Source organism: Pristis pectinata, chromosome 6 (genome assembly GCF_009764475.1).
Source record: "Pristis pectinata isolate sPriPec2 chromosome 6, sPriPec2.1.pri, whole genome shotgun sequence".
Taxonomy (NCBI): Eukaryota; Metazoa; Chordata; class Chondrichthyes; order Rhinopristiformes; family Pristidae; genus Pristis; species Pristis pectinata.
In genome coordinates, this window is record NC_067410.1 from 89,554,383 (window position 1) to 89,579,691 (window position 25,309).

The 25,309-nt window shown below is 41.5% G+C and overlaps 1 protein-coding gene across 2 annotated transcripts in view; it reads left to right on the forward strand.

Annotated features, from left to right (window-relative positions):
- Nucleotides 1–25,309, forward strand: part of clcn2c (chloride channel 2c) — a 456,139-nt gene that overhangs the window by 282,855 nt on the left and 147,975 nt on the right. For both annotated transcript variants that reach the window (XM_052017638.1, XM_052017637.1), the window contains exon 12: nt 3,766–3,921. In XM_052017638.1, the coding sequence (XP_051873598.1) occupies nt 3,766–3,921 (156 nt within the window). The remainder of the gene's footprint in view (nt 1–3,765; nt 3,922–25,309) is intronic.

Genomic DNA, 25,309 nt, shown 5'->3' on the forward strand with positions numbered 1-25,309 from the left:
CTGCCCTCTGTGGCTCAGGGTCAGATCTTATTTCCTAATGCTCCACTGAAGTACCTTGGGATATTTCACTAGTTTAAGAATATCGGCTTGGGAATTCTACTTTGTGACATAACGTATACTACCCCATTAAATTTCTGTGAAAAATTTTTGTTACAGAAAATCTGCTCCTATGTTTTATGGTCTAAAATTGAGAATTTACCGAGCAGGTCATATTTCTGCGGAATTCCATGCATGTGGTCTTGTGGTCTTATGGTCTTGAGGCTAAGATACCTGTCCTGCACAAGGTCACCCAGTGGTTTGCATAAAACACCCAAAGATACTTGCCCACCAGGAGCCACTTAACTTGAAGTGGGACTATGCATTTCATCCTCAGTTAAAGGGAACCACTCTATATGACGATACAGAAACTAGTGTTCTGAACCAACCCCTCTGACTGCCAATCTTCTGGTATGAGTACCCCTCACTCTCTGATTTGTTTCCTGCCCATTCCTGACACCCTGATTAGTGATCTGACCTCATGCTCCAGACTACTGACCTCCCATTGGACCCCTCTTCTGCCTCCCAACCCCCAACTCCTCCCTCAGTCTTGCTGACCTAACAACCTCCACTTTGATCCTGGCTGCCAAAGTTCTTCCAGTCATTGACCCATCAATACTCGTGCAATCCCTGGCTCTAATTCCCATTCCCTGTCCTCTGCCAGCACTCAGACCCAGTTTATCAGATTTCCCATGCAGAATGATTATGTAAAGCCTGTCCAGTAGTCCATGGCACCTTGAACAATGCTTCTGAACTTTGTAGCAGTGGCCCTTTGAGCAAACAGTTCATTGACTCACTCTGGATTGACTGTTTAACTCATCCCATATCAGCATAGCATTCTTCATAAAAGGCAGCAGTCTTTAAATACCTTTTCGTAGGTCTCCTCTAATCCTTGTGAAAGGTCGCATGGAATTAAACATTTGCAGTTTCTGTCAACCTGGAATTAAAATTGATTGAATTAAAGAGGGAAACTTTTCAAATCAAATTACTTTGACGATTTGCTAAATGGTTAGCTTGAATTGTTGATAATTTAATTAGTTTGGAAAGCAGTCTTTGTAAGCCTTCAAAAGAGTTTGTATCCCTTTATAAAATGCTCTCTTATTAATCTCCTATTTGACATTTTAGTTTAGTATTACACAAAGTTCAGTTGCTTCTTGTGAGTGCTGAAAATGTATTCACAGAAACAGCCGCCACAAGAGGACTTAGTAATTTCCTTTTGTAGGTTTTAGAAGCAAAGACCGTGTGTTTTTACATTCCAAACATATAAACAATTGAATTGCTGCTGGACTTTCTTAGGGGAAATTAATTAATGGCCTTCCTTCCTGTGGCTTTGACATTTATATACATAAACTATATATGACTAGCCAGAATGAAGGATTTTCTAAAGACTTTAATCTTTCATTACAATAAACATGGGATATGTGAGCAGCATAGTTGGCAGCCTATTCTTCAATTATCTGCCCAGTGACTCATCACTGCAGTGCCCATTCTTGCAATCCCTTTTGCAGATTGCTTTGGGCATGATTTTAATCAATTCTGTAAGCCTATGTTCTTTCATGACGGCTATCATTTTAAAAGTCACTAATAAATGCATATTTCTTGCAAATTGGAGCAGCTGGCTGCAGTCTGGTTATTATACTATTTTATAATTAAGCATTGTCTCGAAGAGAATTCAAACCAATGAGCTGAGATTGCCCAGCTCCGTCTACCTAATTGGTTCCCATGTCAGCATAGCATTGTTCATAAAAGGCTGATTGGTCTATCAAAAAGACTGAAATATTATCACTCTGGTATAGTTAGAAAAAAATCTAATTATTCTGAGTATAAAGTGCAAATTGAGACAATTTGTCTTCCAAAATTGCAGCATATGTCATGGTGTTTGAAATACCATTGTATTTGTTAAATAGTTGAAGTACTACAAGCTAATAAAATTTATGAAGTTTTGTATTATAGGAAATTGTCAACAGAGAAAGCAGTGTTTACACACGGGGCTAAAGATCTGTCCATGAAGAATTTTTATATTTCTGGTTTGAGAGCTATTATAAATTAGTAATTCTCGTTGGTCTCTGCATGGTTAAAGAATTTTCTTCTTGCTTTTTTACAGTGTTACAGTTTTCAGTTGGGGGGTGGGAATTTGTGAAATTTCTCTTCTACATAATGAACCAGCTAATGCAAGGTACAGGGAGCAGAAGTAGGTCATTTGGCCCCTTGAATTACATCTCATGGAGTTAAACCATGCTGATCATAAGAGCAGTGTTTTTTTTATTCATTCAAGGGATGTGGGCTTCACAGGCTGAGCCAGCATTTAATTACCCATCCCTTGATGCCCTTCAGAAGGTGGTGGTGAGCTATTTTCTTGAACCGCTGAGATATGATTATACCTACAATGCTGTTAGGGAGGGAGATCCAGGCTTTTGACCCAACAATGGCAGAGGAACGGCAATGCATTTCCAAGTCAGGATGCTGTGTGGCTAGGAAGACAACTTTACAGTGGTGGTGTTCCCATGCTTCAGCTACCCTTGTCCTTTTAGTCGGTAGAGGTCGTGGGTTTGGAAGATGCTGTCCAAGGAGTTTTGGTGAATTACTACAGTGCATCCCGTAAGTGGTACAAACTGCTTCTACTGTGCGTCAGTAGTGGATAGAGTGAATGGTTGTGGTTGGGGTACCTATTAAGTGAGCTGCCATGTCCTATATGATCTTGAGTTTCTTGAGTGTTGTTGAAGCTGCACTCACCCAGGCAAATGGAGAGTGTTCCATCACACTCCTGACTCGAGCCTTGTAGATGGTGGTCAGGCTCTGGGGAGTTGGGAGGTGAGTTACTCACCACAGGATTCCCAGCTTCTGACCTGCTCTTGTAGTCACATTGTGTATATGGCTACTTCACTTTACTTTCTGGTTGAATAGCTACTTTCTTTCCCAATTTGTTTGTCTTTTCTGAAGACAAACAAATAACTAGTTTATAACTAGTCCAACAGGCTTATAACTAGTCCAACAATCCTTTTGAAGACCTCACAATCCAAAAAGACGAGTAATTGCAAGATGTATTTTTGATCAAAGAGACTCTGTCCAAAGGGTGCGTGTTTCTGATTGGAGGGAAGAGATGAACAGCCAGTCCTTATCCCTTTTCATGATGATGCACTGTTAATGGAAATGTATATTTTATATCCACTGACACATATTGGTGGCACATCATAAATACATAATGCTGAACAGCTCAAGGTTAGTGTCTCCACTACTGAAGAAATGAGTCTTTATTTAAGCATGGAACCTTGTGACAACATTAAGTACCTGCACCTTGGGTGGGATTCCTATGTGCCCTGTCAACTACCTGATCTGAAATATGTGAAATAAATAATTTTGCAGTTTTGAAAAGATATGCAGGTTGTGATTTCTTCGATGTTCATTGTTATGCAGTGACATTTACGGTGATGTTTACCTTTTGGTAGCGTTAACAAACAGTGTAATGATATAAATAGTAAAATAATTACTTCTGTGCTAAATATTTTTCAGGTTTAATATGTTCATTGTTGTGTTTCAAAGAGGTACCACTGTATAATGTCTAACCAGTGTTTGGTTGCTAAAGAATTGGAGAGCTGCAGTTCAGTCTCAAAGCCAGTTCATCTGGTTCATCGGCCACCAGGTGTCTTGAGCAGACTTTGTTTAACTCATCATTTGTTTGATGTGCATGTATAAATTCTACTAAACGAGTTCATTATGTTTGTCTGCTAGCTCACCCAGAAGGAAACTTTGGTAACCCTCTTTGATAATCGGACATGGGCAAAGCAAGGTGTCGCAGAGGAATTTGACTACATTGAAATTTCAAAGGCCTGGAAAAATCCTCAAGCAAATGTTTTTGTGACACTAGTGACATTCATCCTGATGAAGGTAAGTCATTAATAAATTATTTCTAACAGTAAATGTAAACAACAGTGACATGGCACTTATTTTTAAGTAAAAGAACAACAGTTATCCTTCACCTTTTAATGTGAGTGTTGCCAACATAAAGCAAGGAGCAGCTTGTTGTTATTCCTCCTCCCTTAGGCTTTCCTGAAGTTTACATTGGGGAATGGAGCTTTTCTCCCACCACCTGTTTGGGGAAAGAAAACTCCAGAGTTTCAATTATCTTCCTCAAGTCTTTCAAAATGACAGATCTTGGTTAAAATTTAAACATAGCTACTACTTTTCAGTGTCATTTTTACATAAGAACGTTATGCTTTTTGTTATTATGACTGATTCCTCAAGGTCCAGATCCACTAATGTCGATCTCATGTAAATTACTAATTGAAGACTGTATCAAAGTTGTCTGTTCACGCAAATAAGCAGATACACAAGTGCTTCATTGGCTGCAGTTTCAGGGCTTCAAAGGATCCAACAACTGATGCCAGAAATCTGAAACAAAAAATAGAAAATATTGCAAAACTCAGCAGGTCAAGCAGCATTTGTGGAAAGAGAGACCAAGTTAACATTAAATGCTCTTCATCAGAACTGGGAAGGAGAGAATGCAAGTTTATTTTAAATTTCAGAGAGGGTGGAGAGGGATGGATAGGACAAAGGGAATATCTGAGTGAGTGAGGCCAGGATTGTGTTTGGGATAAACTGTAGATGGAGTCATCCAGTTGATAGATTAACAAGGGTTGCGTGTGCACGCGTGCATGCATGAGAGAATATGAACAAAGGAAAATATAATCAATGAAATGAGAGCAGTTATAAGGAGAGAAAACAATCAAAGGAACATCAAAGCTGCAAACTGCAGAGCTGTAGCAAGTGCCTGGTAGGTCAAGTGCTCAAAAAGAGAAAAAAAATCTGCCACCTTCCACCACCAGACACATTTTCTTTTCCTTTCCTTTCCTCCTTTCAGCATTCTGAAGGCAACTGTTCCCATCACAATTCTTTGATCCACTCATCCATCTCCATCAACCACTCTCCTTCCTGCACTTTCCCATGCAGTCACGGGAGATGCAACTCCTGTTCCTTTTCCTTGCCCCCTTTCCATTATTCTGAGGCCTACTCAATCCTTCCAGATGAAAAACTTGCATTTCTTTCAATCTGGTGCACTGCATTTGGTGGTCACAATGTGGTCGCTCCTACAATGGAAAACTAAATGTCTTTGAGTGACTGTATGTTGGAATGGCTGCATTCAGCCAGGAGGCAACCCTGAGTTTCTAGTTGCCTACCACTTTAATTCTCCATCCTGGTCTCACTCTGACTTATCTGTCTGGATCTCCTGCACTGTTATATGAGCAAGCTTAAGGAACAGCACTTCATTTTCTGTTTGGGCATGATGCAGCTTTCCAGATTTAACATGAACTTTACTACCTCAGGTACCTCACATTCTCTGTATCAGAACCAGTCAGTTCTACTGTAGGTAATCCATCAGTAATATTAGCTCAATTATTTTTTCTCTCTCCATTCACAGTACCTGACCAGCTGGACATTTCCTACAGGTCTGCATTCACAGCTTTTATGTCTCTTTGATTCTTTTTCCCTCCAACAGCCCTTCTTAACCTATCAATGCAATAACTCCATTTACAACTTATCCTCACCACAATCCATGCTCACCCTATCAGAGATATTCCCTTTGCCCTATCTGTCTCTTCCCCCACCATCTCATTTTTCTCCTTCCCAATTCTGATAGCAGTCTGTTGATTTATAAGTTGATCAGTAGAATGGCACTAACTTCCTAGGCTGTCTCTTCTGACTCTCTGAGGTTCAATCTGCTGCTTTTCTGTGTCCCTGGATCAAATGACTATCAACATAACTACCTTTGTGCTCGGGCGTGAGGTTGTGGATGATTCAAATTTCTTCCAGTAAAGCAATGGGAAGACCAAAGATGTTGCCTTTAGAATCCATCATAAACTTGCAGTGACCTTAACTATACATGCAGAGTCATTGAACTTCATGTGGCACTGTGCTGAGGCCCTTGGGACTAAACCCTTAGTTTTAACCTCTTTGGCTATCTGTCCCTAAGTGCACAGCATGTAGCTTGTTCTCTCACGCTGTGCTGTTCCTCAAAGCCTTCCAGGTTAAATGAAGTGTGGAGCACCAAGCAGTATTGACACAGTCACAATTCACCACCACCTTTAAATAACGTCGGCTGGCTTCAGCTGGCGCCTGCATCTCATGCTATTGACCACCTGTAGAGGCATGCAGATAGTGAACAGTATGGTTAATGCTGGCTGCACACAGCATCTTGCAAATGAACAGGCGTGCTGCCTGTATCAGAACCAACAGGCACAGCTTAATCATTCATCTCAAACCCATGTTGTTTTCACAGGCTATCGAATTTGTCTACTAGGGAACAGATCCTGAAAGCAGAAATCCAAATACATAAAAGAGACTCTGTAAAGAAATTGAAATTTCTAGATTTTTGTTAAGTTGTGCTCTCTTGTGTCTAAATCACAATGTTTGTTCTCATCTGTATTAGAAAAGACCGTATGCTGATTTGCTTCTGTTGTGCTTTCTCCAATGAGAAGTGCTATGTTAAAACAATTATTTTTGCTGCTGCCTAAATGATTAATCAGACTTCACCAGCAAAATCTCCAAATGTTTCTCAAATTACTGGCAGCCTCCAGTCACACAAAATATTGCATGAGATACAATTTCAGTGATAGATAGCAAATGGATGCCCAAAATTATCTCAATGTTCCTTATTGAAGGAAAAGTTTTCATTTTGTTATAAAGGGGGGAAAAGCCTTCATGGGGTTATAATTTTATTTCTGTTTTAAATGGCTTTGTAATTGCCTATTTATTTGTCAGCTTTGACTTGGTTCTGGTTCCTCTTTGTGTAATTTAGTGTAGTTGAGGGTGTAAATGTCCTCCCTAAAATGAAACTAATTATATATGCCCCTGATTTACTGCTGGTTCCAACTGACGTCAGTCACAGCAGGCTTATAACTGCCTGATTATTGCAGCCCTGGTATTAATACTCTGTCAGATTTTGGAGCTTGTGTGAAGCTACCCTGCAGGTTGTGCTTGTAATTAGACAAGGCTTGAAGCATGAGTTTAAGCCCAATAAATGAAAGCAGCTTAGCATACGCAGTTATTAAGGACCCCTAACAAGAGGTGAGATGCTAAGGCTAATTATGTGGAAGTACTGTAGAGTTGTTGAAAGACAATACATTTGTAAAATAAGGTGGTTCAAATTTAGCATGTGTTGTTTTTTTTCAAAAAGAAAGGCATGCCATTGCAGTTGGAATGCACAGAAAATAGCTCTTATAAGGCATGTTAAAGAGTGAACTTTTTGCCATTTCAGCTTTAATTTATAAGCATGATTCTAGAAATTATGTTTCTAGTTGCTGTATTTGGCTTCCCCAGTAGACACAGTGTGTGATATTTATATGACATGCTTTATTAGAAAAGCATCCCTTGTACTTCCCAAAAGTGTAAGGGAAGATGGACATTGAGACAGAGAAGTAAGTATTACAGAGGATTGCAAAAAGGTTGATCAAAGAGCTACATTTTAAAGGGGGCCTTAAAGGGCAAAGTGAGTGGAGGTGCAAGAAACAGTGGCAAGGTGAAGGGATTCGGATGCTCAAACTCAGGTCATAGGTATGGGAGGTTCAGGAACTGCAGCACCAGAGGAACCACTGAGCTACAGATTAGGTTGGGGCAAGGAATTGAGGGACTTAAGCAGAAGACAAGTGTAATTTTAAGGAATTAAAGGATTGAGTACAAATGAAATGAAGGGTAATAGCAAGTGGGATTTGTGCAGGAAAAAATATGATAAGCAGGGTACTGAATGTGCTGATGTTTGTGTGTGAAAGACTGAAGGCTGACTGAGATTCAGGAGGAAGAAAAAATAAGTGCTTCAGCAAAGAATAATTTGAGGATCAATGCCGGGTGATGTTATTAAAATCTTTGTGAGAGGGAGCATTTGCTTTGGGTGCTGTGTTGCAGCATTCATGTTACTGGGCTGGTAAAACAGAGGGAGGGATTAACAAGAGTTCAACCGATATCCCTGGGGATGAGGGTATGGAGCTGAGGACCACATTCCAACTGGCTGATTTTTAGGAATCACACCCACTGCTGTTCTTTCAATTGGCACTCACTACTCACTCCTTTGGGGTCTGAGGTTAACCATTGGGTGAGTTCTGAACTTGGGCCTCCATCTTAAGGTGTGCAGATTTGTGTTCAACATGCACAGTCTTGGCCCATTGCACTGGAGTGGCTCAAGAGGAAATTTTCAAGAATGTTGCCATGACTGTATAGATTCCTGACCTGAAATGTTGACCGCCTGCTTTTCTCCACGGATGCTGCATAGCCTGCTGAGTTCCTCCAGCATCATAATGTTTTTCATCTAGATTCCAGTATCTGCAGTCCTTTGTTTCTCTTACATAGATTCAAGTTGTCTACTTTGGAACAGAGGAGGCTAAGAGAGGCGGAAATGAATTGTATAAAATTATGATCTTGATGTGCAAGTCCTCAGCTCCCTGAAAGTGGCCGCACAAGTTGATAGGGTGGTGAAGAAGCCGTACGGCATGCTTGCCTTTATTGGTCGAGGCTCTGAGTTCAAGAGTCAGGAAGTTAGGTTGCAGCTTTATAAAGCTCTGGTTAGGCCATATTGCATTCAATTCTGGTTGCCCCATTATAGGGAGGATGTGGAAGCTTGAGAGGGTGCAGAAGAGTTTCACTGGGAAGCTATGTGCTATAAGGAGAGGCTGGGCAAACTTGAGTTGTTTTCTCTGGAGCAGTGGAGGCTGAGGGGATACCGGATAAAATTTTATAAAATTATGAGAGGTACAGATAGACAGCTGGTATCTTTCTCCTGGGGTTGAAATGTCTAATAGTAGAGGACATGCATTTAAGGTGAGAGGGGGAAAGTTTAAAGGAGATGTGCGGGGCCCAAGTTTTTTTTACACACAGAGAGTGGTGGGTGCCTGGAATGCGCTACCAGAGATGGTGGTGGAGGCAAATACAATAGAGGCCTTTAAGAGACTCTTAGGTAGGCACGTGAATGTGCAGAGAATGGAGGGATATGGACCATGTGCAGGCAGAAGGGATTAGATGTCATTAGCTTAATTAGTTCAGCACAACATTGTGGGCCGAAGGGCCTGTTCCTGTGTTTTGCTGTTCTGATTTTGTGATAGTTAAAAATACACAAGACCAGCAAACTGTTAGTATTGTGAAAACTCAGCTGGTTCACTGAAACCCTTAAGAGAAGGAAACCTTACCTAGCCTGGCCATTAGTGACATCAATCCCATATTGGTACAGTTGACACTTCACTGACATTTGATGTGGTTTAACAAGTGACTTTATCCTCAACGTGTCAAAAATCATACCCAGAGCATATTCCTAACACATTTTCATACAGAATATTGAGGCAGTTAGTTCCTTATTCTAGCTACTCTCTGTGTGGAAAAAAAATCCTCCTCAAATCCTCTCTAAATCTCCTACCACTTAAACATATCCCCTCTTGTCATGGACACCTCTGCTAAGTGGAAAGATTTCCTACCATCTCCCCTCATTTTATCCCTCATGGCATTATATGCCTCAATCAGATTACCCCTCAGTCTTCTCCTCTCAAAAGAAAACTAACTCAGCCTAACCAATCCTTCAGAACTGAAATGCTCCATCTGCACCCTCTCCAATACAATCACATCCTTCCTACAGCATGGTGACTGGAACTGCACACTTTATTTCAGCCATGTCCTAACTAATGTTTCATTAAGTTGTACTATAACCTTCTTGTTCCTGTATTCTATGCTCCCACTAACGAAGGCAAGTATGCAGTGTCCCTTCTTAATCATATTGTCTAACTGTGCTTCTGCCTTCAGGGATCCTTGGCCACGTACACCAAGATCTTCCTGTTCCTCAGGCCCTACCATTCATTGTTCTTAGGGCTAACAGTGCAGTGAAATACCTCTCAGCTGTGTGGAGTTCATGATGCATGGCCTTACGAGTAGAGGAAATGGCACTGCCCAGAATTGAGTTAAAAATGCTCATTAGTTGAGTAGCGTGTCTCTGCCTCTTTTGCACTCCTTCTCGGTGCTAACCCAAAGTACTGGTAGAAAGCTGCTGACTTTCAGTGGAAGAGGAGACCTCAGAGGATGGCCTCCTACAGCTCTGGGCCTGCAAGGCCGGGTATTGGCCTGCACTTAGTGGCCTTGAGCAGAACAAGTCTGTGCTGGCCAGCTCTCTGGCCACCTAAACACTGATGGGAGCTGCGGTGGGATCTTGAAAGAGAACACAGATTTATGCCCCACAAAAAACATGTTGGGCAACACCACAGCAATGCTGGTTACTTCTTGGAGGATGGATTACTGGACAACAGTGACACCCTGCTGGTCACTGTGAACACTGATGCCCAGAGCGATGAAGGCTGAGCTTACATGGCAGAAATCTGTGCTCATGCTGCATTGTTCATTGGGTTACAGATGTCAAGAATCAGGTCTATTATCACTGACATATAATGTGAAATTTTTTGTTTTGTTGCAGCAGTACAGTGAAAAGTCATGAAAATCTATAAATTACAAAAATAAATGGTGCAAAAAAAATGAGTAACAAGAAATAAGATATCTTTATTAGTCACATGTACATCGAAACACACAATAAAATGCATCTTTTGCGTAGAGTGTTCTGAGGGCAGCCGGCAGATGTCGCTACGCTTCCGGCATCAACATAGCATGCCCACAACTTCCTAACCCGTACGTCTTTGGAATGTGGGAGGAAACCAGAGCACCCGGAGGAAACCCACACAGACACGGAGAACGTACAAACTCCTTACAGATAGTGGTCAGAATTGAACCCAGGTCGCTGGTGCTGTAAAGCGTCACGCTAACCGCTACACTACCATATGTCAAAGGACCATTCAGAAATTTGATGGCGGAGGGGAAGAAGCTGTTCCTGAAATGTTGAGTATGGGTCTTCAGGCTCCTGTACCTCCTCCCCGTAGTAACGAGAGCATGTTCTGGATGGTAAGGGTCCTTAATGATGGATGCTGTCTTCTTGAGACACCGCCTCTTGAAGATGTCCGCAATGGTAGGGAGAGTTGTGCCTGTGATGGAGATGACTAAGTCTACAACCCTCTGCAGTCTCTTACGATCCTATGCATTGGAGTCTCTATACCAGGCAATGATGCAACCAGTTAGAATGCTCTCCAACGTACATCTGTAGAAATTTGCAAGAGTCTTTGGTGACATACCAAATCTCCTCAAACTCCTAATGCAGTAGAGCTGCGTTCTTCATGATTGCATCAATATGTTGGGCCCAGGATAGATCGTGAACGCCCAGGAATTTGAAACTACTCACCCTTTCCACTGCTGACCCCTCAATGAGGACTGGTGTGTGTTCTACTGACTTCCCCTTCCTGGAGTTCACAATCATTTCTTTGGTCTTGCTGACATTGAGTGCGAGGTTGTTGTTGCAACACCACTCAACCAGCCCATCTATCGCACTCCTGTAACCCTCCTCATTGCCAGCTGAGATTCTACCAGCAACAGTGGTGTCATCAGAAAATTTATAGATGGCCCCTGAGCTGTGCTCAGTCACACAGTCATGAGTGTAGAGAGAGTAAAGCAGCGGGCTAAGCACGCATCCTTGAGGTGCACCTGTGTTGATCGTCAGTGAGGAGGAGTTGTTACTACCAATGCGCACTGACTTTGGTCTCCAAGTAAGAAAGTTGAGGATCCAGTTGCAGAAGGAGGTACAGAGGCCCAGGTTTTGAAGCTTGGTTATTAGTACTGAGGGAATGATGGTGTTGAACACTGAGCTGTAATTGATAAACAGTATCAATTGGATATCTAGGTGCTCCAAAGCAGAGTGGAGAGCCAGTGACATTGCCTCTGCTGTAGGCCCGTTGTGGCGGGAGGCAAATTGCTGTGGGTGCAGGTGCTTGCTCAGGCAGAAGTTAGTTCTAGCCATAACCAACCTCTCATGGCACGTCATCACAGTTGATATGAGTGCTGTCAAGTGATAGTTGTTGAAGCAGCTCACCCTGCTCTTCTTGAGCACCAGAATGATTGCTGCACTTTTGAAGCAGGTGGGAACCTCCGACTGCAGCAGTGAGAGGTTGAAGATATCCTTGAATACTCCAGCCAGTTGGTCAGCACAGGTTTTCAGTACCTGGCCAGGTACATCAACGGAGCCTGATGCCTTGCGAGGGTTCACCCTCTTGAAGGATGTTCCAACGTCGGCCTCCAAGGCAGGGATCACAGGTTCACTGGATTCTTAACGGGTTAATTGTAAGTGTGGTAATGGAGTTACCCACCATCTTTTTGTTGGAAAGGATGAGTTCAAAACTCTGCTCAAATCCCTCTGCATGGTTGATGCTAGACTCCTCCATTCTGTCTGCATTGTGCCCAGGCATTTTGAGAACCCTACATTGCATAAAGCGTTCCCTTTTGCCTTCTCTTGTGGCTGTTTTCAGTTTCCATATCTGAGCACACTACTGCAGAAATCTTGTTCATTCTGGGGAGCAGGGACCTGGAGAGCAGTGACCGTAAACTGTACTTGGTGGCTCTCTCCTATATTATGCCCTGGGTCTTCTGACAAGTTAAATTCAACTTCACAGTGAATTACACCGGCCATGATATATCAGCATTTGAAGAGCTGAATTTAACCTGAGTAGTGTATCTTGAATTGCTGTTGGCCACTAGGCAATTGGAATTCCCATGTTGATATAATGAGGAAAGTAAGATGATTAGCACTGGTTTCCTGCTAAAATCATGGTAATGAGTGGGCAGCATGAATTGATGTACTGCCTGCACTATGTCGATTGTGCATTGTGATCATTATGCCTGCTTTCAGGAAATATTCTGTTCACTCCTTTTGGAGTCATAGAGCATGGAAACAGGCCTTCCATATTAATCCCATCTTCGAGAACTTGGCCCATAGCCACCTATGCCTAGTTGGTTCAAGTGTTCATTTAGCACCTAATGCTGTCAGTGACTCTGCTTGGTATTGGTTTATTATTGTCGCATGTACCGAGGTACAGTGGAAAAACTTGTCTTGCATACTCTTCATACAGATCAATTCATTATACAGTGCATTGAGGTAGTACCGGGTAAAAACAATAACAGAATAAAGTGTCACAGCTACAGAGCAGTGCATTGCGGGTAGACAATAAGGAGCAAGGTCGTAACGGTAGATTGTGAGTTTAAGAGTCCATCTCATCGTATAAGGGAACAATTCAATAGTCTTGTCACAGTGGGACAGAAGCTGTCCTTGAGCCTAGTAGTGTGTGTCCTCAGGCTCCTGTATCTTCTGCCTGATGGGAGAGGGGAGAAGAGAGAATGTCCTGCGTGGGTGGGGTCTTTGATTATGTTGGCTGCGAGAGGTATAGAGGGGAGTCCACGGAGGGGAGGCTGGTTTCCGTGATGCGCTGGGCTGTGTCCACAACTCTGCAGTTTCTTGCGGTTCCGGGCAGAGCAGTTACCATACCAAGCCATGATGCATCTGGATTGGATGTTTTCTATGGTTTATAGGTAAAACTTGGTGAGTGTCAAAGGGGACATGCCAAATTTCTTTAGCCTCCTGAGGAAGTAGAGGTGCTGGTGAGCTTTCTTGGCCATGGCATCTATGTGGTTGGACCAGGACAAGCCTATTGGTGATGTTCACTCCTAGGAACTCGAAGCTTTCAACCCTCTCAACCTCAACACCATTGATGTAGACAGGTGCATGTACACTGCCCCCTTTCCTGAAGTCAATGACCAGCTCTTTTGTTCTGCTGACATGGAGGGAAATGTTGTTGTCATGACACCATGTCACTAAGCTCTCTATCTCCTTCCTGTACTCTGGCTCATTGTTATTTGAGATATGGCCCACTAAGGTGGTATCATCTGCAAACTTGTAGATGGAGTTAAAGCAGAATCTGGCCACGCAGTCATGAGTGTATAGGGAGTAGAGTAGGGGGCTGGGGACGCAGCCTTGTGGGACACCAGTGTTGAGAATAATCGGGCTGGAGGTGTTGCTGCCTATCCTCACTGATTGCGATTTGTTGGTCAGGAAGTCAAGGATCCAGTTGCAGAGGGAGGTGTGGAGTCTTATGTCTCTGAGTTTGGTGATGAGTGGTTCTACCATTCTTTCAGGCAATGTATACCAGATACTCACTACTCTTGCTGCAAAAGCTCCTCCTCAGATCCTCTCTATGTCTCCTACACTTTACCCTACATCTATGCCCACTAGTTTTATGTAGCTCCAATATGGGGGGAGAAGTTTCCTCCAGTCTGTCCTAATTATATCCCTCATAATTTTATCTACCTCAGTCATGTCCCCTCTTTACCTTCTCCACTCCAGGGAAAACAGAGCTAGCCTCTCCAGTCTTTCTCCATAACTGAAATGATCCAACCCAGGCAACATCCTGGTGAATCTCCTCTGCACCCTCTCCAGCGCTATCACATCTTTCCTATAGTGTGGTGGCCAGGACCATGTGTCTAAAGCACCAAACTTACTAATCATGCCACCTACATTCTCATCCAAATCATTAATATTTATGACAAACAATAGGGGACCCAGCACCAATTCCCTGTGGCACACCTCTGGTCGTAGGCTTCCAATCTGGGAAAAACAACCCTCCACAACCACTTTCTGACTCCTTCCACCAAGCCAATTCTGTATCCAATTGGCTAGCTCATCCCAGGTCCCATGAGATCAGCCCACCTTGTAAGAAGCTCTGCGAAAGTCCAAGGAACAGCATATGATTTTCTTTCTCTGTGTTACAGCCTTCAGGACTCAACATTGAATTCAACAATTCCAGATAACTAGCCTAGAGTTCTAATAAAGAGTCATTAATCTGTTCTATTAACTTATTTTTTCCTCTTTCCCCACCTGCTACCTGACCTGCTGAGTATTTCTTGTTTCCTTTATTTCAGATTGCCAGCAACTGCTGTGCTTTGAACCTCATGATTCCAGCCTTGTTTTCTCCTCCTCCTCTCAGTTCCCATTCATTTTCATTCATGTCCCCTCCAGACAGATCAGCAATGTTTAATAAGCCTTGACTATCTTCTCTCAGCCACCATCACTTCTGTCATTTAGACTTTCCTGATCTCTACCCTATCACAAACATTACTTCTGTTTTCGCCATCCATGTCTGAATTCTTACTTTTCCAAATTTTGGTGAATGGTCATGAACCTATTATGTTAACTCTGTTTCTCTCTCTACTGATGCTGTCTGACCTGCAGAATATTTTCAGTATTCTGTTAATATTTTAGAAATTCCCTTAATGCCTTTTAATAGCACCAAAGCAGCATTATGAGTTATCATAACCTTATTTCACATTAAGTTACATCAAGATCAAGAACTTGAATTCTGAAATTCACCAAGAAGTGTTGTTAGGTTTCCCTGTACATTGATGCACTAAAACGTATTGTTGCATTGCAAGTTCTTGCAGCTGTTGGCTTTTAGCCCAGCAGGTGTGCTCACTGAAGCCAACTCTTAAAGAAAGAACAGTGCAAGCAGCATTCTTCCGGCTACTGAGGAGCGATACTGCCAGATGTGGAGGTGATTCAGTGATGGAAGCAATGTAGGATAGTGTTCCAGGAACACAGACACAGTGGTGATCCACGGTGCCCGCAAGACAGAATTTCTTTGTGCAAGGAGGGGATAGAGATCTTCCAGGGCTACAGTTTGCCACTTCTGGCAGGAGATTACTGGGGCAGTCTCCGTAAGAGCATGAGTGTGGTCTATGAGGGCCTTGACTTTGGAGAAGCTTGCAGTGCAGGCAAATGTTAGTACCTACTCTCACCCTACTTGTAAGCTGAAGGTAAATTTGATGAAGTCTTTCCTTCAAATGTAGTTGGGTGATCTTCCTAATGCAGCAAACTATGAGATGTGGTAGCGATCAGGAGCAGCAACCTGGTATATGCCTGAATCTAAGAACCAGAGAGTTACTGTGACCTTGACCTCTACGGGCAAAACACCCAATGCACACAAGCTTGTATTTGAGCTCATTGGATGTCACAGAACTCGAAGCTGATAAAGAATGTAGTTGAGTGTCGGCCGTTTAAATAACCCCATCTGAAAGGAAACCAGATTCGTCATACATTTTTCTTTCCTAAGTTAACAAAAACCCTCACTTTTCAGGACAGTGAGGTTGAAGGTCTCACTGCAGATAATATTTGTCACTTCACTATTGATGTCATTTGGGGGAGTTTTATACTGGGGAGGAAGGTCCTGGGGCAAGTAAAGATCTTGCTGAAAAATTAGGGGTTGTATTTCCTGATGCTAAAGCACCCAGGAATGTGTGCAGTGTTGCTCTATCCTGACACGACATGGCTTTTTTTCCTGTGATTTCTATGCCATTGTGTCTTTTTATCTCTGAGCTCTGAACTTACTGGAGGGTAAAATAAAAGAAAGCAAAGGAGGAAAGAGATGATATATTTCTGATCTGAGCTCAATTCCATCTTTTCATGTTTTAGACCAAGCTGAGGATTGAAGATCAGTGTGGGAATTCCCTTTATCTAACCCCTACAATTTGCTTGAATATCATGGTGGGCATGCACAGAAAGCAGTGTGATTGATCTTGCACTGAAGTGGAAGATTCATTACACTGATCAATCTTCAATCATTAACACAGGGGCAGGTGGTCACTCACCTGGGTCCAGTCCAGACCAGCTGATTGGCACCAACATTTGTATGGAGCTCGTGTCAATGGATTCCATTCATATTTCCCTCTAACTCTGATGCAAACAGCAATTCCCCCTGGTATCACAAAAAAAAATAAATTTCATTAGTCTGTAATGATTATTTAATTTTTAAACTACCATGGAAAGAAAATCTGTTCATTTTTGAGTGTTTGCTAGTACTTGGGCTTTGCAGTTGTTCATAAATTGTCTGCCTGGTTGCCACAGCAACTTGCAAATTTGTAGTTCCACTGGAGCAGAGTTGAAAATGAGCAGTATTATGACATGCCTTTCTTCACTGATGCATCTCGTTCATCAGATGGTGGCACAGCTCTGCTGTGACTTAATCAGTGGTGTTTAAACCCCTCTCAGATTCTGGGTTGAAGTCCAACTCCAGACACAAGCAGAAAAATTCAGGCAGCAATTCCAATGCAGTACTGAGGGGGAGCTGCATTGTCAGAGGTACAGTCATTTGGTTGGGATATTAAACTGACCCAGGCTTCACTCTCAAGTGGATGTTACTGATCCCATATTGATGTTGTAAAGGCCAGTATACTAGCCAATGTTTATTCCTCAATTAACATGTTAAAAACAGTTTATTTAGTTATCACAATGGTGTTTGTGGGAGCTTGCTATGATCCTTGTATTGCATTACCCTCATGACTACACTTTAAAAATATTTAATCCTTTGTGAACCACTTTGGGGTATTCTGAAAGGTTCAGGAATTAGTGCTAGATAAATATCATTTTTTCTTTCAAACTTTTCTTCAGGGTGTTATGTTATACACATTATTATCAGACACTTAGATATTCTAGATCTACATGGGAAGGGCAAAAATAGCAATCCAGTAGCAACTCCACAGTGCACATTCTAATTCACATGGAATTAAATGCGCTAACAAAGATGCCAGATTACTGCCCAGTTTGTAAGGATGAAAGTTACCACCTGTGACCAACACTAACATAAATGCTCATTTATAATATGAATAGGATACAAAATTTTAAAACGTAAGGTACCACAAGCCTGTAGTCAGCTGTGGTGTCACAGACACCAAATAAAAACAAGTGAAAAATATCTAGGCATTGTAAATTGTCCCTGAAGAAATGGTTTGCAATTTAGCCTTTCTTTAAATTATTTAGAAAAGTCTTTGAACAAACACTGTTGCAATATTCCATAGATACAGCTGACCACACAATATTGAAACAGTTTGGAAAATTCAGTTAAATCCACATATCACTCCATAGTCACCCACCTGGGCCCCGACCTCTGGAAAGGCCGAGCTCATCGAGTACTGAACAATCCAGAGGAATAATTATTTTTCTCTTTGTTCACAATTTCATTAATGTCACTGGCAAGGCGAGTGGTTATTTTTCATCCTGAATTGCCCTTGGTCTGTCAAGGCACTCAGTTCATTTCAGTGGGCATTTCAGAGTCAATCACAACAGTGGGTCAGGAATTGCATGTAGGCTAGACCAGGTTGTTTGAGAAAGTGGGGAGAGTGACAGTTTTGTTCCCTAAGATAGGTGTGAGCCTCATGGGTTTGTAACCACAGCTGGGTTGTTTCGTGGTCATCATTACTTGTTACTAGCTTTTTATTCCAAATTTATTTAAATAACTGAATATAAATTTCCCTAGTGCTGTGGTGGGATTTGAACTTGTGTCTCTGGATCAGTGGGCTTGACATCTGGATTCTAGTCCCATAACTACAATACTACTGTATTGTAATGTTGCTCTTTCTTGAGGAAAAAAATGCTTTAAACCCTTAAAATTAGTCCTATCAATACTGAGTAAAGTTTATATAAAAAAAAGGAACACATTTTGAATGATTGCAGAAATCTATTTGTCAGCCTACGCAACCTAAGTGATTAAAAACTGTCATCGTAAGTGTGAATACAAAAATTTATAATGGTGCAAATTTGACTCAAAAATGTACTAAAACGACTTATGATTCTTTTGGAACTGTGTGCAGATGTCAGGTTTTCTTTAATAGCCATAGATTTTACAATTATGTATAATAGTCTAAACTATTGTGTAATGGTTGTAAAAGAACCAGGAAACTAAATGGGAAAATGATGTACATTCACACATTTGTCATATTAATGTCCATACAGTACTGATGGCCAATGCAGCTATTATAAGCAGTATGAAATGCACTTAACACTATGTTGCAGAGAATTTAGAACTACTTTGATTATTTTGTATGATAAACTGCAATTAGAATTACTAATCAGAATAGCTATTACGTCATTGTAGCAGATCTTGGACAGAAGAGCTGCAGGCATCAGCTTCCTCAGGAAATGAATTTTCATGCACATGATTATAGTTGTTGGACTTGGCACCTAACTGTTCTAACCACAGGACACCCTGGTGGTATTGCATCTTTGACTTGTCTATCATTATGTTAACTCTTGCCCTCCAGAATATAGACATATCTGATGCAGTGAGGATTTTGCTTATTAATTTGCACTTTGAAATTCACATTCCTAGTTAGTTTAAAACTCAGTGAGCATTTTTTTTCTTTTTCATTGTCTAACTCGATGAATTATTGATTTGTTCATAAGTACATCAAAATAGATGGTAATTGTAAAAATGTTACAAAATGAATGGTGGGCATGGTTAAAAGAGTAGTTTTTCAGAGAATTTTGAATGTGAGACAGGAATGTGGGGTGATTTAAAGAAAGCAAAAGATTATAGGGTTAGGAAGAAAGCTGTACCACACAAAATAGAGTAGAGGAGGGGAAAAAACTGTGTCTGTAGTGAACATAACGTTTGGGAGTGATTACAAAATAGTTTCAAACATATTGTCCCTGGAATTCTATTTCAGAGGTTGCCTATTATAATAAAACCTATGAATATTGAAATCAGATCCAGTAACTTGTGGGTGCAGAATTGAAAGCTGTGTGTCTAAAAGAGAACATCACTGCAAATTATCTCGCTCCAACTTAATCACTTCATGCTTTCAGAACTCATCCATGTAATTAAATGAAAATATAACTGGGAAAGCTGACAAATGAACATTTACATTTATCTAATTACGTTTTTCAATAAATTAGTTTATCTGATTTTTAAACTCAGGGATGTTATTGGTCACTTTACTCTACACCAAGATCTTAGTGTATGTATTCTTAAAGGGGAGGTATTAGATTAGATTAACACATCAGGTTAGAAATTATGGGGTTCAAGTGCTGCTTTAACTCTCCTGAAGTAATGTCTGAATCCATTCAATTTTTAAGTGATGAAAATCTCCTTTACTAACTATAAGTATTCTATGTGAAATCAGCTTGAATATTAAGCTAGTTTCTAATCAGCATTAAATTAGAATTAAGCATGAAATGGCACCAAATAAGCCATTTCATTTCAAAGCCATGTGGATAGCTGATGTGGAAACCACATATGTTGGAAGCATTTGGAATATGCTCAGTTGGAACATCAACTTTGGTTAATGTCAATGTGAATAATGGCAGAACCAAGGGAGCTTAACCCAGTAAAAGCGCTGATTGTGTGGTAGGTGTAAGTGCAGATATGTCCTGTAACTGCATGTTTAACAATCAAGTACTTTCATTTACATCCTTCTTTAATATGCCTTTTGTGTATTAATATGTGATGTTTGTTCAGGAGTAGTTAACATAGAACATTACAGCATAGTGCGGGCACTTTGGCCCATCGTGTTGTGCCGACCTCGCATCAATGAAATTTAAGGGCACCTGTAAATGTCCATTAATGGGCAATGTAAATTGTCCAAAGAACATTTTGTACAAGGGTGCATCACTGCAAAATTCTGCAGTGCTCAAGCATGCTAAGGAGGGCGGGTAAGCCCTAGTCTGTGTTGTAAAGGTCCAGGCTCATTAGAGAGAGTAGTTCAGAGGGTGAGGGGTGGGTTGGGACAAAAGTCCAGTGAATCAACACACGAAGATTTGAGGGGATTGATAATCAGCTGTCAGGAGTCAGTGGAGGTGTTGGGGTGAGGATGAATGCTGAGAATCAATAGAAACATTGGTGGGAGGTCAGCTGGAGGGGTTGGGCTGGGAGACCGTTTTGGGCAATGAGATGACGATCAATTTCCTGGGGTCAGCAGGGGTTGGTGGGGGAAGGAAGACAAGTGTGATAGATTGGTTGTTGGGAGGGGTGGGGGAAGGGTGTATAGCGAGGTTTGTGAGCGGTGGGGTGGGATGGCAGTTCCTGAAAGAGAGCTGCCACATTGGTATGAAGGCTTACCTGAGGCTGGTTTGCATCAGTGGCCTCCATGATCCATGTCTGGGCAACTCCCTCAGCATAATGATATGGCTGGCCTTACAAACAGTGCAGAGGCCTGGCTCTGCGTGTGTGCCCTATACTGTCCTTATGCATGATCCCCAATCCTGCAAGTGGCAATCAGACTGTGGGATGATACTGGACATACAAGAACAATTCTGTTCCACACCATGAGGAAGACCTGGAAGGAAAGTTGTGGAATTCACAGATCTACAGCTATTGGTTAAGTGCCATATTGGAAAGCTATTTTGAAATTTAAAAGGATGCTGAAAACAGTAAAAGTTAGTCTGGGCTACCTGATGGGTCAAGACACAATGCTGTACAAGCTCTAATGCGTGATAGGAACTGGTTTTATCAGAATGTTTTTGATGCCTCTTTGAAACAGCCTTAAACTTAATCCACTAACTATTTGACTAATTCCTCTGTGAAAGCAATTAATGAATTTGCTTCCACTACATCACAACTTGCAGGAAAATGTTTTCTCCGTGGCCTCTGGTTCTCTGGTTGGTTATTTTAAACCTTGCCTTTGGTTGGTATCTGAAGAATCCTAGGTCCAATGTTCTTATCAGTGACTAATATTTCAAATTTTAGGAAACTTTACATCTATTTAGTTGCCTGGGAAACCTACAAACAGACCTCAAGATTTGACCGCAATCCATCCCTGAATTCAATTGGTATGCTTTATGCTTACTTTATATTCATAAATTGGGCGAAAGGTGAACCAGTTTCTGCCCCATTAAGTTCTGAGCATCTATGAATCTTTGTGAAGTTGGAGTCCACTTCACAGCCGGTCAAATCAATTAAGTTCATCAGTCAGTAGAATATGTTTTAACATTCTGAGTCTCATTAAAGCAATATGAGGAACTTTCTGCAGTGTATGTATGGAAGGCCTCCTTCAGTACCTTCTGAAGCTACAGCAGTGGCACTAAGAAAGAGTAGAGAAGCAATCACGTCAGTCCCATTATTGGCATCGCCTCTACCCAATTTGTGCACCATCCTGACTAATTAATCATTTACTGTCATTTACAAGAAATCCTACAATTCCCATACCAGTGGCACTGTAAGAGTAGTCAAGTTCACAAGAGCTGCAGCATTTCAAGATGTTAGCCCCCACCACCTTCACAAGGGCATTTAGGGGTGGGCAATAAAATGCTGGTCTTGCTACATGCCATAGCAAAAGAAAACATGCTAGAACTTATTCCCAGAAAACCATGCCATGCAGGATCTGTTATTGGTTGTTTTTCCCCTAACCATCATAAAACAGCTTTGATGTCATAAAGTATTCCCTTATTACAGCTATAAATGTCTTTCTTTTTAAATAACCACTCATCAGCTCTTCAGATATAGATAGTTCATGATGCAGACCAGAACTGAATATTAATATTATTTGTAAGAATGCAGAACCTGCTCGACAAAGTCATAATTGTACCCACCTCCACCACTTCCTCTGGCAGCTCGCTCCATTTGCCCACCATCTTCTTTGTGGAAAAAGTTGCCCCTCAAGTCCCCTTTAAATCTTTCCACTCTCACCTGATTTCCCTCTCGTGTACTCCTATATCTTTATACTCAAGGGATTCACTTGATTCCAGCCTCCTATACCTAATATGTGCCACCTCATTTTCATGACCAGAACCTCATTATCCTTCATCAAACAAAGGGTTCCCTAATCCTGCCAGCATTGCCCTTACCTCTGACAAGAACATGTTGGCCCTGAACTTCCCCCTATATCACTTTTAAAAGTCTTCTACTTGTCAGACATCTCTTTACCTGCAAGCAGCCTCTCCCAATCAACCTTTGCAAGTTCCTGTCAAAATTAACCTTGCCCCAATTTAGGACTTTAACTTGTGGACCAGTTCTGTCTTTTACCATAACTATTTTAAAACAAACAGAATTATGATCACTGGTCCGAAAGTGCTCCCCCACTGACACTTCAGTCACTTTCCCAGCCTCGTTTACCAATAAAAAAGTCGAGTTCTGCCCCCTATCTGGTTGGGCCATCTACATTTTGCATAAGAAAACTTTCCTGGACACGCTTAGCAAATTCTGCCCCATCCAAGCCCTTTGCACTATAGCAGCAGTCAATGATATTGAAATTAAAATCACCTACTGTTACGAGCCTACTATTCTTGCAGCTATCTATGATCTCCCTACATATTTGCTCCTTTAATTCCTTCTGACTATTGGGGGAGGGCCTATATATAATCCCATCAAAGTGATCAACCCCTTATTTCTAAGCTCCAACAATATAGCCTCATTGGATGATCCTGCAGAAATATCCACTCTACTGCCATTGTTCTCCCTAATCAAAAACTCAACTCCGCCTCCTCTCTCATCTCCACTTCTATCACGCCTGTAGTATTTGTACCCCAGAACATTGAGCTACCAGTCCTGCCTGTCCTTCAACAATGTTTCTTTAGTAGCTATAATATCCTAGTCCCACGTAACTGTCCATGCCCTGAATTCATCTGCCTTGCCTGTTAGGCTTCTTGCATTAAAATAAATGCAACTTAGTCTATCAGACCTTCTTTGTTCCCTGCCCTGCCCCTGCCTACTGAAGTTGCTTGCTTCAACTTTTACATTTACCTTGACTTTCTCATCTGCCACACTACTGCATTGGGTGCCACCCCTCTGTCAGACCAGTTTAAACGCTCCTGAGTAGCTCTGGCAAATCACCCTGCAAAAGAGATTTGTGACTCCAAGGTTGCTGTGTTATTGGGATGTTCTTTTGCCCCATTCCTGTAAGCAAATTACCAAAAATTTGGAGAAGGCAATGTTTCTATTACCTTTGTCATGATAGGAGGAATACTTGACGTATTCCAGGAATGCTTGTAACATATGTGGGTGTTATATTTTTGATGAAAGTGTTCATGGCAAACTGAAAATTAAAATTATTGGAGGCAAGCATCTGCATAGGTATTACTTCAAAGTTTGGGTTGTCCGCAATGTAGCTAAAATGATTGACGTTGGTGGATTCTGCAATATCAAGAAGAAAACTGAATGTTCTCCTTACTGAAACTTTGAAGCTCTTTGATCTAAATACATTTTTTGTTAAAGCTTCCCACCATAAATCAACCCAATTTTACTTACTTGGTCTGAAACTCCAGCATCCATTAGTGAGGATATCTGTGTGTACACTTGTCCTATCTAAGTTGTAGCTGTGAGGACTGAAGAAGTCCCACCCAGGCTATCTCTGTAAAATCTTCAAATTCTTCAGCAGGATAAGTGTACCAACATCAGGCTTAGAACCCCAGTATCAAGTCTTATTAGAATCAGTTAATCCAGTAGGTGACCAAGGCTTTGTCACGGGAGATGGGTCATTCACTACAGGACATCCAGCCTATGTATTGTTGGACAGGTCGTTGTCTGACACTTTTGTAGTGTGAATATTACTTGCCATTTATCAGTCTGTGCCTGAACGTTGTGTAGGTCTTGCTGCACGGGTAGTTTCAACTAGAAGTGAACACCCACAAACATCCTCAATTCAGCCTTCAACCACAACTATCTCCCTTTGTGCAGAGTATCACAAAGTTGCTACCCATTGATTTCATTGTTCCTAGGGCTACCTGATACCACACTTGGTAAAATGCCTCCTTGATGTCAAGGGCAGTAATTTTTACCTCACCTATGGAATTCCATTATTTGGCTAATGTTTGAAAAATGGCTAAAATGAGGTCTGGAGCTGGTGGTCCTGGCAAAACCCAATCTGGACATTGGTGGATAAATGCTGCCTGCTTGCATCATTGACAGCTTCCATTATTTTTGCTGATGATTGAGAATATATTGAGTGGTCACTAGCCAATTGGACTTGTGCTGCCCTTTGTTAACTGGACATATCTGGGCAACTTTCCAGATTGTCAGGAAGATGCTGATATTGTAACTGTTCTGGAACAGCTCCGCTAGAGGAAGGGCTCGTTCTGGAGTGCAGGTCTTCAGTATGACAGTTGGAATGTAAGGGACATACTGGGTTATAAGGTTACCCATTGTGGTGGTGTACATTTCTGTTGTTGATTTTGGTTTCAAGGCTCAACTGTACCTCACAATTGCAAGATTATGGTGCCACATGGCACAGGACAAAGAGACTGCAGGTGCTGGAATCTGGAGCAAAAAAAAACTGCTGGAGGAACATAGTGGATTGAGCAGCATCTGTATCCTGATCAGTCTTTTGTGGAATCTTAGTTGTAGCATTTCAGTACAGTTGTGTTCAGTCTGAACCACAGGTAACTAGCAAAATTTGGGTTGTTGCTCATAGTGTCATAATAGATTCAGAGGTAACTGAGAAATAACTGCTCTATCAATGTAGTTTAGAAGAGATCATGTTTAATTTAACAATTTAAGTCTGTACGTTTTGAAGGGATCACAAATACCAAAATTTGTTTGGTCATCTGGTACTTGACATAATATCTCTTGACTTGTGGGGAGAGAAAGAACAGAACAATGTAACTGGGACAATATCAAGACCACTT